This window comes from Dasypus novemcinctus, chromosome 20 (genome assembly GCF_030445035.2).
Source record: "Dasypus novemcinctus isolate mDasNov1 chromosome 20, mDasNov1.1.hap2, whole genome shotgun sequence".
Lineage (NCBI taxonomy): Eukaryota > Metazoa > Chordata > Mammalia > Cingulata > Dasypodidae > Dasypus > Dasypus novemcinctus.
Window position 1 is genome coordinate 28,291,989 of NC_080692.1, and position 14,832 is coordinate 28,306,820.

Here is a 14,832-nt window from a genome sequence, read left to right on the forward strand (position 1 = left end):
CAAACACTATCTTTTTTTAAGTGTTTCAAGCTTCTGGGCCTATCACAATGTACTAAAATAATTAATGTCTATTTTTAAGACATGACCAGCTGTCTTAAAGAAATCGTGAAATAGAAGGAGGTGCCGTGAGAGTTGAGAATGGACTCAGAGGGAGCAAGAGTAGAAACTGAAAGACCAACTGGAAGTTCTTCGCTGTGTTCCAGGTAAGAGAGATGGTAGCTTGGACTATGCAGTAGCCATGGAAGTAATGAAAAATGATCAGCATTGAAAGAAACAGATCATACATCTAGATGCAGACATAGATTACAAAATCACAAAGGTCTCATTTTATTGACAACTGAATCTCTACCAACATATAGTTTTATACAAATTTAAAATGCCATTAAAATTTGGGGGGACATTGGAACTTTTCTGCCTGACATTGCAATGACAGATACAGACCATTATACATTTTGTCAAAACCTGTAAAATTGTGCAGTGCAAAATTTAACCATAATGTAAACTATAGACCATAGTTAGTAGCAATGCTTCAATAGTTGTTCATCAATTGTAAAAAAAAAAAATTTTTAAGGATAATATTAACTACACAAAACCCATTAGACGTTAGAGTTTACATAAAATTGCCTTAGCAAATTTCGTAGGTTTTATGCACAGATATTTAATGAATATGGCAAACACAAAGTCACTTAACACTACTTTAGTTAAAAGCATCAGCTTCAAATGCAGACAGTATATACACCACCACCACCACGGCACATAATCAAACACTTCATATTCCAGAAAACCAGTAACAATTTACAAAATAAATACTGTTTTCTAAAAGTAGTGGTAAGGAAATTAGGCTAAAATGGTGTTGCTGGACATTTTTCAGCTTAGATCCAGAAAACATCAGCAAACTGAGAATTTAAGAAAGACCACCATATTCTATTGAAGTTGGCTATGACTGCTACAAAATTAATGCCATGTATAACAGGAAGCATAATTTCAAGTTGCTAAAACACTTCTGTGCTAAGTTTGAAATAGCACAATATAGCCCTAAATAAACATGCTAACAATTTACATAAATGGGGTCAAAATACAACTCCAATTCAAATTTAAAATTAAAACACTATTACCAGGTTGCTTCAAATTATTTAAAATTTGTATCTATCTGTCAGACAAGTAAAGAAGCAAATCATCCCCAGTGGATTTTCTTGCAATACCAAAGGGAGTACATTTCACCTCTTATAAAGGATAAATCTGAGCCATACTCATAAATTACCAATGCAAAGTTGAGAACTTTGAATTCTCTAGGGTTTTGTTTCCTTGGGTATAGAATTTTGTTTAGGGGGAAGCGGATTTGGCTCAACTGATCGAGCATACACATACCATATGGGAGGTCCAGGGTTCAAACCCAGGGCCTCCTGACCCATGTGGTGAGCTGGCCCACACTCAGTGCTGATGTGCACAAGGAGTGCTGTGCCACACAAGGGTGTCCCCTGCATAGGGGAACCCCATGCACAAGGAGTGCACCTACAAGGAGCCGTCCCATGCAAAAAAGTGCAGCCTGCCCAGGAATGGCACCACACACACAGAGAGCTGATGCAGCAAGATGACACAACAAAAAAGAGACACAGATTCCTGGTACCACTGACAAGAATGCAAGCGGACACAGAATACACAATGAATGGACACAGAAAGCAGACAACAGCAGGGGAGTAGAGGGAAGGGGAGAGAAATAAATAAAAATAAATCTTAAAAAAAAAAAAGAATTTGGTTTAGTTTCAAAGAAGCATATAAGGGATTTTTCAATTAAAAAAAAAAATTAAGCCAATTCAAGACTCCCTGCTTTGAAAAGACATTTTAGGGTGAAGAAAATAAACTTTTTTTAAAAAGTAAGTGTACTTTTTCCTACCTATGCAGTACCACAATACAGAATTATTTTATACTGTTGTTGCGGCAACATTTTGTTCATGGAATGTTGAACTAATGATTGATTTTTTTTAAGATTTATTTAATTTATTTCTCTCTCCTTCTTTCCCATTGTCTCCTCTCTGTGTCCATTCACTGTGTGTTCTTCTGCATTATCAGGTGGCACCAGGAAACTGTCACTTTTTTGTTGTTGTTGCGTCATCTTGCTGTGTCAGCTCTCCATGTGTGCAGCACCACTCCTGGGCAGGCTGCACTTTTTTCGTATGGGGCGGCTCTCCTTGTGGGGCACACTCCTTTATGTGGGCCACCCCTATGCAGGGGACACCCCTGCGTGGCATGGCACTCCTTGCACGTGGCAGCACTGTGCGTGGGCCAGCTTGCCACACAGGTCAGGAGGCCCTGGGTATTGAACCCTGGACCCTCCATATGGTAGGCAGATGCTCTACCTCTGCTTCCCATGGCTGATATTATTTAAAAGTCAGAAAATGAAGCATCAAACAATAAAAATTTTGTTTAAAAATGTTTAGTGTTTATGATGGTTGGATAGCAGTGCACCACTACCAGTCGAAATATCTTGACTTTGAATTTTAAGAGTGAAGAGTATGAGCAGGAGAAAAGAATGACAAAGAGATTGCACTATTTTTCAAACCATTCTGTTAGCTATGTAATCAGCTATACCAGTTGAGAAGCAAATATCTTGAAATCCTATCAAGAAAGCAAAGGTAATGAAAACTGGTGCTTACAGAAAAGATGATTCCCTTCACCAAAACACCACATAATACCACAGGGCCTTGTTGAACTGCACAGAGATAAATAAGACCAGCGTGACTGACAATGGTTTCAAATCCAGCATGTATCCTGTCTTCTAGTTGTGCCCTCTTCTACTTGGCTCTTCTTTTCTGTCCTCATTGCAAGGACCACTTCTTCTTGACTACTGCTCTAGGTATCCTACAAATCCTACTTGTCTCAAAGTTACAAGGAAAAGTACTCCAGGCCCATTTATCTTGTTTATTAAGAAGGGCAACACAGTTTTTTTGCTGATTGTTCCTGGGTTCACCCTCATGCCAGAATCTGAAAAGAAAAAACATTTTTAAAAACCATAGTCAGGGACAATGCAGAGAAAATGTCACTAGTGCAGAATGTAGAACTGCAGTACACAATTCAATAGTAATTAGCCACACATGGCTACTGAGCACCTGAAATGTGGCTTCTCTGTATTAAGTGATTTAAGAGTAAAATTCACACCATATTTGGAAGATTTAATGTGATAAAATGATGTAAAATATCTCAGTAATATTTTTATATTGACTACTTGTGTTGAAATGATAATATTTGGATGTGTTAGGTGTTATTTAACTTTCTTGGTGTGACTATTGAAAATTCAAAATTATACATGTGACTTGTATTATATTTGTATTAGACTGCATTTCTTTGGAGGAAGAAAATAAGGAGATTGTAACATTGTTTTAAAAAACATTTTTTCTCTCTTATACTGCTATTTTCCCCAAATGTCAAACCAAAGATAATATTTCATATGACTCCCATGCTTTCTTTCATTTGTGTGGCACAAATATGGGTCTTGGAAATTTCACCTAAGTCAGAGGACCTTCTGTACTTGACACATAGCATAAAGAGAATACTCAGTATATAGTGTTCTACCCTGAGTAAACATTTTTACATGGGTATGCCCCACCCCAAAAGGAATTGGCTCTCACCTTTGCCTGTAAAGCCCCCTAGTCCCAAGCAAAATACTCACACCAGGTGGGGGTTAAATGGCCTCTGGTCCGCCCAGCGCCACTGGCCTTTAGTGTGCCGATCTGTAAGTCCCAGGAAATATGAAAATCGTCTATCCAAAAGTTGAATAATAAAGTTCTGCATAAAACATAAATATACTTTCACTAATCAAGTGATGGTTGTTATTTTGGAGAAAAAGAAAAGAGGTCAAAGAGATAACCGGTTAAAAAAAAAAGCATCGTCATCATACAGATCTGTTTTCAAATTGCGCCTCTGGCACTTTTTATGTAATGTTAGCAAGTGTCTTAATCTCACCAAGCCCTGGTGTTCTCCTTTCCAAAAGGGGCACCTGCATTACTTCACCAAGTCACTATTAGAATTAAGTAGGATCATACTTGCATATCTCTTGGCACAGTGCTTGATAGGATTGCATTTTCAGGATCTTTTGTTTCTAAAATACCTACTTTATTAGTTTGTTTCATTAGATTTTATTTTATTCCAAGAATCAGTGAACCCATAGATTGCAAAGCCATGGAGATTTCCTCCAGGAAACCCTGCTGGTCAAGAAGAGAATAGACCCCAGCGTGGGACATGACACCCGGGGATGAGCCTCCCTGGCAACGAGGGATCACTATCAACTACCAACTGATGATGCAACTGGAAAATGACCTTATACGGAAGGTTCAATGCGGATCAGCAGAATATCCATGTCTACATAAAATACCATGACTTTAAAATGCTGTTTGACCTAAAGTAAGGGGGAAATGGAAAGGAGAAATGAGTTTATATGGCTACGAGTTTCTAAAAAAGAGTCTGGAGGCTGGCAGAAGGTTTGCCCTCATGCACAACTGAGCAGAGTCAGAGAGACAGATAAAGCAGATACAACCCCCAGATATTGGTTCCTTTGAGGGCTAAAGAGACCCATGGGAGTTATGGTCATGGCCGATGGGGTTAACTACCAGGGCAGATGGCCCCTCTTTGGAAATGGTGTTTATGTGTGATGAATCTGGACTCAGATGGGATCTCCCTTCATAAGACTTTCATGCTAATGTGCTGGAGGTGCAGTTAATGTTGGGGTTTAAGATATATTTAGGGGATTTGAATCTCTGGACTGACAATGTGATAGCCAGATCCTGAGCCTCAACAGACTCCAGCACCTACAATCTGATTTATTGGACTTACCACACTCAGCTAAGATGGAGGTGAAGAAGGACAACCACCACACCATGGAGCCTAGAGTGATTACAACTGAAAATGGGAGGATTGCATCCAGCATCCAGGTGGAATCTGAGCCTCCTCTTGACATAAAGGTGCAATGGACACAACCAATCCAGTGTCCACATAGAAGAGGTGGCATTGGATTGGGAAAAGTGGACATAATGGACAAAGGGTATGGGGAAAGGCAGGAAGAGATGAGAGGTGGAGGCGTCTTCGGGACATGGAGCTGCCCTGGATGGTGCTTCAGAGGTAATCACCGGACATTGTAAATCCTCACAGGGCCTACATGATGGAATAGAGGAGAGTATGGGCCATGATGTGAACCAATGTATATGAGGTGCAGAGGTGCCCAAAGATGTACTTACCAAATCCAATGGATGTGTCATGATGATGGGAACGAGTGTTGTTGGGGGGGGGGGAGAGGGTGGGTGGGGGGGTGGGGTTGAATGGGACCTCACATATATATTTTTAATGTAATATTATTACAAAGTCAATAAAAAATAAAAAAATTAAAAAAAAAAAAAAAGAAGAGAATAGAATCTGCCTTTTGCTACATATTCAGAAATACATTACATGAGGAAATCAATGTCCATTTTAAAGAATTGATTTTGCCTTAATATTTCTTTATTTAGAATTAGAACCATACATCTGAACTTTATCCTGAGAAGCTCTTCCAGTCCTGATTAACCACTCAATTATTCACTTATTCCTTATTCACAAAGCATTTGTCAAGACCTGTGCAGTGCCTAGCTGGAGATGCAAAGATGAGGAAGGCATGGCCCCAGCCCTCCACCAGACAGGAGTCAGTGGAAAGACGGAGGAGCGGACAGACAATTACAGTCCCCTGGAGTGAGTCGTTCTCATGCTCTGCACAAGCTCTCAAAGGAACTACCTCAAACTTCGAACAGGGACGGCGGAGGAGGGAACATAGTCAGGGATGTTTTTGGAAGAAATAGCACCTGAATCAAATCTGGAAAGACCAGAAGAAGTTGACCACATAAAGAAAAATTGGAGAGGAAGTGAAGGCCGTCCTGGCAGATGGAAGAGATTAACCAGAGGCTCTGAGCTACATCAGAGCAGAGAAAGTGCCTCTTTCTCTGCAAAGAGATTCAAACCAGCAGCAAGATGCAGATGCAAAGCCCCCACCATACCTGCTCAGCTTCTGTGCTGATAGTTGCCAGATGGGCCCCCATCCCAGTACAGTTCTCTTCACTGGCAACCCAGGTCTTGTTGTCATGCAAAGGAAGGTAGCAGTTAAACATGTAGGCTTTCCAGTCAACAGGACAGCATAGCAAGTTGCTCCCTTGGGTGAAAATTGAAATGGAAAATAGTAACAGGGAATATTTCATCTACAGGAAATTACACAAAATTATACAATTTACAACTTGTGGGAATAATACTAAGATTACCAAAGCATTCTATTTCACAGACAGACAAACAGACATACACACACACAAATCCTGGAAACTGCATTTCTAAACATCTTCTAAACCAAATTATCCAAACTACAGAATGGTTATGAGAAAATTACAAAGTACTCTTTTAGTAACTGTGTGCAGAATGTATGGTCATTACTAATACCCCTACAACTATGCAGTTTCATATCTGAAGTGTTTCCAAACAATTTCAAACAATGCATTTTGAAAGACATTATATCTAAAAGAGGAGGAAACAAAAAAAACCTGCCAAAACTCTCAAGCATTTCTCCATTCTCCCTAAACGAGTCTACACAAATTTCAGAATATTAAGAGAGATTTAGGGACGTATATGTGGTTCAGGCAATTGAGCTCCCTCCTACCACATGGGAGGTCACAATTTGGTTCCCATTAACTCCTGGAGAGGACAAACAAGAAAGAGAGCTCGCTCAACGGGCAGGCACTGTGAGCTGACACAACAAGGTGATATGACAAGGACACCCAAAAAGGAAAGACAATGAGAGACACAACTAAGCAAGGAGCTGAGGTAGCTCAAGTAATTGAGCACCTCTCAGCCAATGGACGCAGAGAGTAGACAGCAAGTGCAAAACAATGAGGGGGGGTGGGATTACATAGATAAATTTAACAAAAAATAAATGGGAAATCTACACATCTGTATGATTGCTTTCAAGTTCACAATATCTGTAACAAAAATACAGTTAAAAAAAATAGTATGGGTTGGGGGGGGCAAATACACCAAATGTAAGATAAGTAATATAGTTGGTAGTAATATTTTGACAAGCTCTTGCATAGTTTGTAACAAATGTTTCACATCAATACAAAGAGTTGGAGAGGTGATGTATGAGATCCCTGTGTGATGTTATGTATGTTTTTTTGGTAAGTTCGAAATCTTTACTATACACTTATTGTTTGTGTGTTCATGTATGAATGATATACTTCAATAAAAATTTTAAAAATAAAATGAATAAATTTTAAAAACACTTCAGCAAAGCTATGTATTCTAGGAGACAGCTGTCCCTATGATACATTTGAATCAAGGGAAATAGAATTCAATTAATATTATGCTTCAGATACCAAAAGCAGCCCATAAGTGAGTTAAATTACATTCTTCCATTAATCAACTGGTTAAAGTCATGAAAAACAATTCTATCTCGATTTATTGATATGTATCCTCATCCCAGATCTTCACCTTATGTTATTTTCATCTCTACTGGCTTACTACTGATGTTCTTTGAATCAGATTATGAATCTGAATGGAAATGAAAATAAGAAAGCAATTCTCTTTTGCTCACTGCTCTTCGCACCCTGCTGTTCTGGTTCCTTTCTGAAGCAGGTCAACTTCTTCTGGTACACTGGTAACTTCAACACCTCCATGCCTACTTCACAGCGTAGCAAGTTGTAATGGGTTACTGTCAAGAAGGAAAAAAAAAAAAAACACTTGGTTCCCCTGCCCTCCACAATCACTTAATTAGGGAAACAGGAGCTGACCACTCTAAACTTTCTCTTATCCTAATTGTGAAGACTCCCACATTCTCTTTTCTCCCTGCCCAGTTCCTTTGTTTCAGTTCCAGGTGAATTGAAAGCAAGTAGTTGTAAATTCATATTTTTTAATTATCACATTGTCCATTTCGTGCTTTATGAAGGGGGCAGATGTTGCAGACCTTTATGTGTGCTTTTAAACATATTTTTCTGAAGAATTTGCATGAATGGAGATTTTTGTTAAACACTGGGATAATTCTGCAAAGCTTCCTGAACCTTTTACATTTATTTATTTTTAAATGTTTTCACTGTGAAATATAACCAAATGTAGAAAAGTGAAAAAACATATGATCAAGAAATAGAACATTGCCAATAACCTAAGCACATCCCAAACACAGCCGACTCCCCCCTCCTTGGAGGTAACCACATCATGGCTCTTAAAGTAATCACACCTGTGCCTTACTTCACAATTTTACCACTTGCTAACGTGTCCCTAAACTATAGAGATGAAATATAAATGGAATCATACAATTTTTATCCTTTTGGGTCTAACTTCTGCTCAATGTTGTGATGTTGAAATGTATTCATGCCGTTGCATATAGTTATAATTTGTCCATTTTCATGCTGCAAAGTGATCTATTGTCTTAATGCACTGAAATTTATTTATCCTTTCTACTTCTGATAGATATTTCCATTATTTCCAATGCTGCTCTATTGTGAACTCAGCTGCTATAAGCATTTTTGTATATGCATCCTAGCATAACATTCATACATAAGCAAATTTGTAGGGTATATGCTTAGGAGTGGAATTGCTAGTAGCAGAATATACATATTGCCAACCCTGAGAAAGGCAAACTTTTCCAGTGTGTCATACCACTTTATACTCCACAGTAGCCATGCAGTAGAAGTCCAGTTGCTCCAAGGCATCAGTAATATTTGGTAGCATCAGACTTTGTGATTGATGCCACACTGGTTTTTTGTAATAGTAGTTCATTAAGAGTTCAATTTGCATTTCCCTGATAACAAATGAGGTCAATTCTTTTTTATATGTTTATTAGCCATTTCATGTTCTCTTTCGTAAGGTACCTATTCACGACTTTGCCCATTTTTCTATTGTGTTATCTATATTTTCCTACTGATTTGTAATAATATTTATATATTCTGCCTACTAATTCTTTACTAATTATATGTATTACAAATATCTTCTTCTATGGCTTTCTGTTTTCACTCTCTTAGTGTTATCTTTTGTTGTACAATAATTCTTATTTTAAAGTAGCATAATTTATCAATCTTTTCTTTCTTAGCTGGTGCATTTTATAACTTGTATAAAGTTATACAAGTCTTTCCCTGTCTTAAGATAATAAAGGCATTCTTCATTAATCTTCTAAAAGCTTCATTAACTTTCTTTTCACATTTTAGCCAAAAATCCACTGCCAGTTTCTGTTTGTAAATGGTGTGAGACAGGAAAATAATTTCATTTTTTAAATACTCATAATCAATTGTCTCAACATTATTTGAGCAAAATCACCCTTTCCCCATAAGCCTGCAATAGGTGTTTTATGCAAAGAGTTCATGTATGCAGGATTTGTAACTAAGCTCTCTATTTTCACCCCTGGTCTATTTGTCGATACTATATCCTATATTCCTATGTGGAATTTTTTTTCTATTTTTAAAGATTTTTTTATTTTTTATTTATTTCCCCCTCCCCATTGTTTGCACTCACTATTTGCTCTCTGTGTCTGCTTGTCTTATTTTTTAGGAGCCACCTGGAACCAAACCCAGGGCTTCTGATGTAGGAGGGAGGTGCCTAATCACTTGAACCACCTCCACTCCCTATGAAATTTTATATTATATCAGAAATAACGAGTCTTCTTCCCTCCTTATTCTTTTTTTTTCAGTCAGAATGAAGCCCATTTGAAAGTTGGTTTTTGCTGGTTTACTCTTTACTCATAAGATGCATCTGTTTGTAGTCCCAATTTTGCCAAAATGAAGGATGACCTACTATAGTTACCTACATTTACATGGACAGAAAATTGTCTCAATTTCGTCTTTCATTCCCTGGCACAAGACAGCACCATCCAAGAATTGAAGGTCAAATATATAGCTCTGAATTTTAAGAGATCCTGAAGGCATTAAGGATTGATTGTTACGTTGGAGGAAAATCAAGATACAAAAGGCTTAGAGCAACTTTATAAAAGTTGTTCAGGAAAATAATTCAAGGAGAGCTACACTTTTGCAAATAACTTACCCACACAATTTCCAATAAAACAAGCACTGAGAAGTGAGATGAAAACAACAGCAATGCTCCATGGGATCAGCTGGGAAAGTTGACCTCCTACTAGGACAGAAATTTTAAAAGATTATTTCCCTCTTTGTTACAAGAGAAGGAGAGGCTAATGCTATGAAGGAGCCAGTGAAATATGAGAGCATCCAAAATATTTTAAATCTGGAGGACAACTGGAAGGAAAAATGAAAACAATTATTTTGTAATTTTGGAGTAGGACAGGCTTTCATAAGTAAGACACAAAACACAAAAGCCAAAAAATTTTGATAATTTGGCTACAAAACAACTAAAATTTCTGTATAACAAAAACTGTTAAAAGACAAGGAACATATGGAAGAAAAATTTTGCCACAATATTATTATCAGAATGTATGAATATTTTTCAAAACTCAATTCGAAATATGAGAAAAATTTGAGCAGGAGATTCACTGAAAAAAGTTCAAATGTCTATTAAATAAAGTGTGTTTAATCAAAAGAACTGTAAGCTAAACAGTGTGGTGTGGTTTTTTACATATCAGATTTTAAAAAGTAAAATAAAATATGCAGTGTTGGCAAGACTGAGGGGAAACAAGAAAACACATGTTCTTCTGGGACTGTAAATTAGAAAAGCTTTTTAGGACAAATTTAGCAGCATCTATCAATTTTGAAATGCACTGTACTTGCCACAATAATTTCAATTCCAGAGTTTTATCCTATAGAAATAAACTTATTTATATAAATGGGTATTCATTGCAGCACTTTTAGAAATAGAATAAAATCACAGAACTCTAATACTTATATGTGTATTTGCAATAAAAGAAATTGTAAATTATGTGAATCTATATGATAAAATTCTATATAGCAATTAAAATAATCATGTAGGTCAGCGTGTACAGATATTTTTAAATCTCCAAGATGCATAGTTACATAAAAAGATGTTTTTCAGGACCATTGTACAATGACCAATGAAATTTGCCATAGTGGAGTGGTGAAAAGAAAATAAATTTTAATATTAAATGTACGTACTTTTGCATTCATTCTACCTATTTCTCAAAAACTTAAATTTTTCTCAATACAATTCTTTTGTGTCACTTAGTAAAACAGAAAATGAGAAAATTGAAAGTCTCAGATGCACCTCAGCAAATGTTTTTATATCTTCCTTATCTTTTCCCTTTAAAAGGATCTTTCCAGTTTGCTTTATTTGTTTCCATCTTATTTCTCTTTTATATTTTTTTATTTCCTCACTTGCTCAAATCTACATTTCTTAAGAAATTTCTATTACCCCTTTTATTTGAATCTATCTGTTGCCTTCTTCCTCACAAAGTCTTCCACATTTCCTTCTTCCTCTTCCTTCCCATGATTGTCATTGTCAATCTTTACAACTACTATCAATTCATATTTTAAAATCATAGTCATAAATTTCTCTGTCATTTTGAAATTGAAAGGAGAAAAAGTACTCACGTTTACTTTGAGATTCTTCTAGCTCCATTCTGTATTAACTCCTTTTTGTCCAATGATTTGGAGGAACTGAAATTGCTTATATTTTTTTCTTAGAGAATATTTGGTGGATAGAGGAATATAGTCAGAAGCACTTGAGATTAAACCTAGTTTTACCTATTCTGATGAGATTAGAAATTTTCCAATATGAAAGAGTTAACCAAAAGAAGAACTGTTTTCAAATGGCATTTCCTTTTATTCACTCTGGGAAATGGGGCAAAGAAAAAAGGAAGTTGAGAAAGCACCACCCATAAACCAGTTAGTAAAGACCTTCAAAACTATACTGAGATCACATGATCAGTGTGTGGTGTGGAATTTCTCAAATTGTGTAAATTCATTCAAGTAAAAATTTAGCAAGTTATCAAATGGCCTAAAGGAAATAATTAATATACCTTGTGGAAATTTGATAAACATTCCCTCATCTTTCTATTTTCCTTGATATAAGATTTTCAAAGGCAGCTACACGCTTGAGGGAAACTCTTCTTTACTCTGATCTGAATGAGAAGCGGTGTCCATTTGTCCATTAAGATGGCAAAAGACAATGTAAACAGCAAGCAAAAGCTCATGGATTACTGATGGTTAAATCCTAATATCTTTCTAGATGAAGAAAAGCACATTTGTTAAGGCAAAGAAAAAGGAAATGTGATAAAAATTACTAAAATGTAAAGTGGGCAACTTGAAGGCATTCCAAGGCCACGATTAAACAATTTGAGTACCAAAATAATTTATCATTATTTTTATATAATGGCTAATTGGAATCCCTTGAATATAATGGAAATCTATAAATTCAGTAATCCTCAAAAGGGAAATAGTTTGCAGTAATTTGTACTAATCGTAAGTACTTGGTAATAATTTCAAATACAAAATATGAATAAGTATCATAGACTGGCTAATTTTTAACTGATTTTAGTAAGCAAAGGGATTGTCATGATATATACTTTAATATACATATTTTGTTTCTTCTATATCAATTTCCAAATTTAGGTATTTCTTAATTCTTTTTATGAAAAACTAAATAATATGCATGGGGAATGATGAGACAAGTGCTCCTCCCGAAAAAGTAAACTCTGTCCCAACAGTGGGAAGGACTAATAAACATCATTGATTTTATTTAAAATTAAGTAGAAAGAGAAGCCAACTGTTTATGCACAGTGAGGGAGTAGAAACAGAGTTTAACAATGTGCAGCAAAATGATGAATTTGTCAGCTATTCTAAGCAAGAGAGCTAATAACACACACTCACATATTATGGAAGATAAAAACCCCAACATGGCTTTACTGATTATGATCAATTAAGTAATATATGATTTTGGAATAAGGCTAACAGATGGAGTCAACAATTCAGGAGACCCTAGTCAAGCAATACTTCTGGAAGAAACAGTTGTTTGAAAAAAAAATAAAAAAGATCCACCTAAATCCAATGTAAAAAGCACAGACTAAAACAGACTTACGCCATAAGTAAGATTTAAGAAGGAAAATAATTCTGTCTAATCTCATGTTAAAATCCATTAGTTAGAAAACATATTGAAGCCTTGCTTTTTTATAATGAAATCATTGTAATCTTGAAAAGGAATCAAAATAATATGACTGAAATATAGAAAGATACCAAAATATTCATTGCAATAATCACTATGAATGCACTGAAATCCTGTTTCAGCTTGGGTATGTAGCTAAAACCTATTTGGCTTTAGCCTATGAAATCTCAATTAACTGATTGTCGACTTGAACATCATTCTAACATTCCTGAATTTGTATGATTACTCATACATATGACTGTGTATGTACAATTATGTTGGTAAACTGAGAACATGTTTCAATTTATCTACAGTATCTGAATATTCAGTTGCAAACATACATAAGTGTTCTTTATGTAAATTTAGTGAAAATCACATTGTGTGTTTATATGTTGAGATTTTATTAAAATAAAAATGCATATCAATTTTTGCCAATCTGCTGCCATAAATATTTTTTTAAGATTTATTAGAGAAGTTTTGGTTTCGTAGAACAATCAAGCATAAAGTACAAGATTCCTATGCACGACCCCACCACCAACACCTTGCACTGGTTTGGAACATTTGTTACAAATTATAACGGCACTTTTTTGTAGTCGTACTATTTTTTATTAACAGTAGTTACCTTTATTACAAATGATGAAAGATTATTAAAATAGCACTATTAACTATCACTCATAGTTTACATTAGCTGTATTTTCCATGTATCACCCTATTATTAACACCTTGCACTAGTGTCATTATTTGTTATAACTCATGAAAAAACATTTTTATACATTTATAAAATGTATAAAAAACATTTTATACATTTATACATGTATAAATTTTTATACATTTTTATACATTTTATAAATAGTCCCTTGTCCCTTGTCACTGTCCTATACATTCCTATGTTTTATCTCTTAATTTTTATTCTAGTAACATACAAAACCTAAAGTGTCCCCCTTTTAGCTACACTTACCTATATGATTCAGTGTTGTTAATTATACTCTCAATAATCTGCTACCATCACCACCATTCATTTCCAAACTTTTAGAATCAACCTAAATAAAAATTCTGCATAAATTAAGCATCAACTCCCCATATTCTAACCCCAGTCTATCCCCAGGTAATCTATATTCTAGATTCAAAATCTATGAATTTGGTTGTTATAATTAGCTCTAGACTTGTGAACTCTTGGGAACAAAACAGGAAAAAAATTCACTTCTCTCATAGAACTTAAATTCTATTATAAGAAGACAAAGCAATTAATGATAATCATATAAATAAGAAAATTGTATAGCATATTAAAAGGTGGTAGAAGCAATGGAAAAAAATTAGAGCATAGCAAAGGGTATAGGGAGTTTTGGAGCCAGGACAACTATAATTCTTGATAGGTTGGTCAGGGTAAGCCTCTTGAGAAAATGGCATTCAGATAAGCACTTAGAGTGAGAGTTAGTCGTGGATTTAAGAGAAAAGAGCATTCCAGGGTAAGGGAATAGCCCATGCAAAATCTCTAAAGCAAGCACTTGTCTGACTTTTTCAGGAATAGCAAGCAACCAGCATATATTTGATGCATCTCCATTAGACAGGTAGAAAAAGTGCATATGTTTTGAAAAAACTTATTAGGCACATGGCATTGATACTTTACAATACCTTTAAGTGTAGCATCAATTTTTGTCATCATTGTATTTGTGCGTCCTGATGAAATTTTTTGAAATGTTCAAAATTCAGTCATATCAATTGGTAATTGCTATTTAAATTTTTAAAATAAATTAATTTTTAAATGCATAATTAGTATATATA

At 35.5% G+C, this 14,832-nt stretch overlaps 1 protein-coding gene across 3 annotated transcripts; it reads right to left on the reverse strand.

Moving 5' to 3' along the window:
• Window positions 1–299: 299 nt before the first annotated feature.
• CLEC4D (C-type lectin domain family 4 member D) lies at window positions 300–11,709 on the reverse strand. Of its 3 annotated transcripts, none has more exons than XM_023587881.2 (6): window positions 11,502–11,709; window positions 10,027–10,113; window positions 7,592–7,708; window positions 6,015–6,166; window positions 3,668–3,783; window positions 300–2,982 (listed from the first exon to the last, which is right to left on the reverse strand). In XM_023587881.2, exons 1-6 carry the CDS (start codon window positions 11,527–11,529, stop codon window positions 2,817–2,819), a joined length of 666 nt encoding a protein of 221 aa, XP_023443649.1. In that variant the 5' UTR covers window positions 11,530–11,709; the 3' UTR covers window positions 300–2,816. The 3 variants fall into 3 exon arrangements, with proteins under 3 accessions (XP_023443649.1, XP_004455317.1, XP_023443648.1); XM_004455260.3 differs by having other exon boundaries at window positions 7,604–7,708; window positions 10,027–10,116; XM_023587880.2 differs by having other exon boundaries at window positions 10,027–10,116.
• Window positions 11,710–14,832: the final 3,123 nt, after the last annotated feature.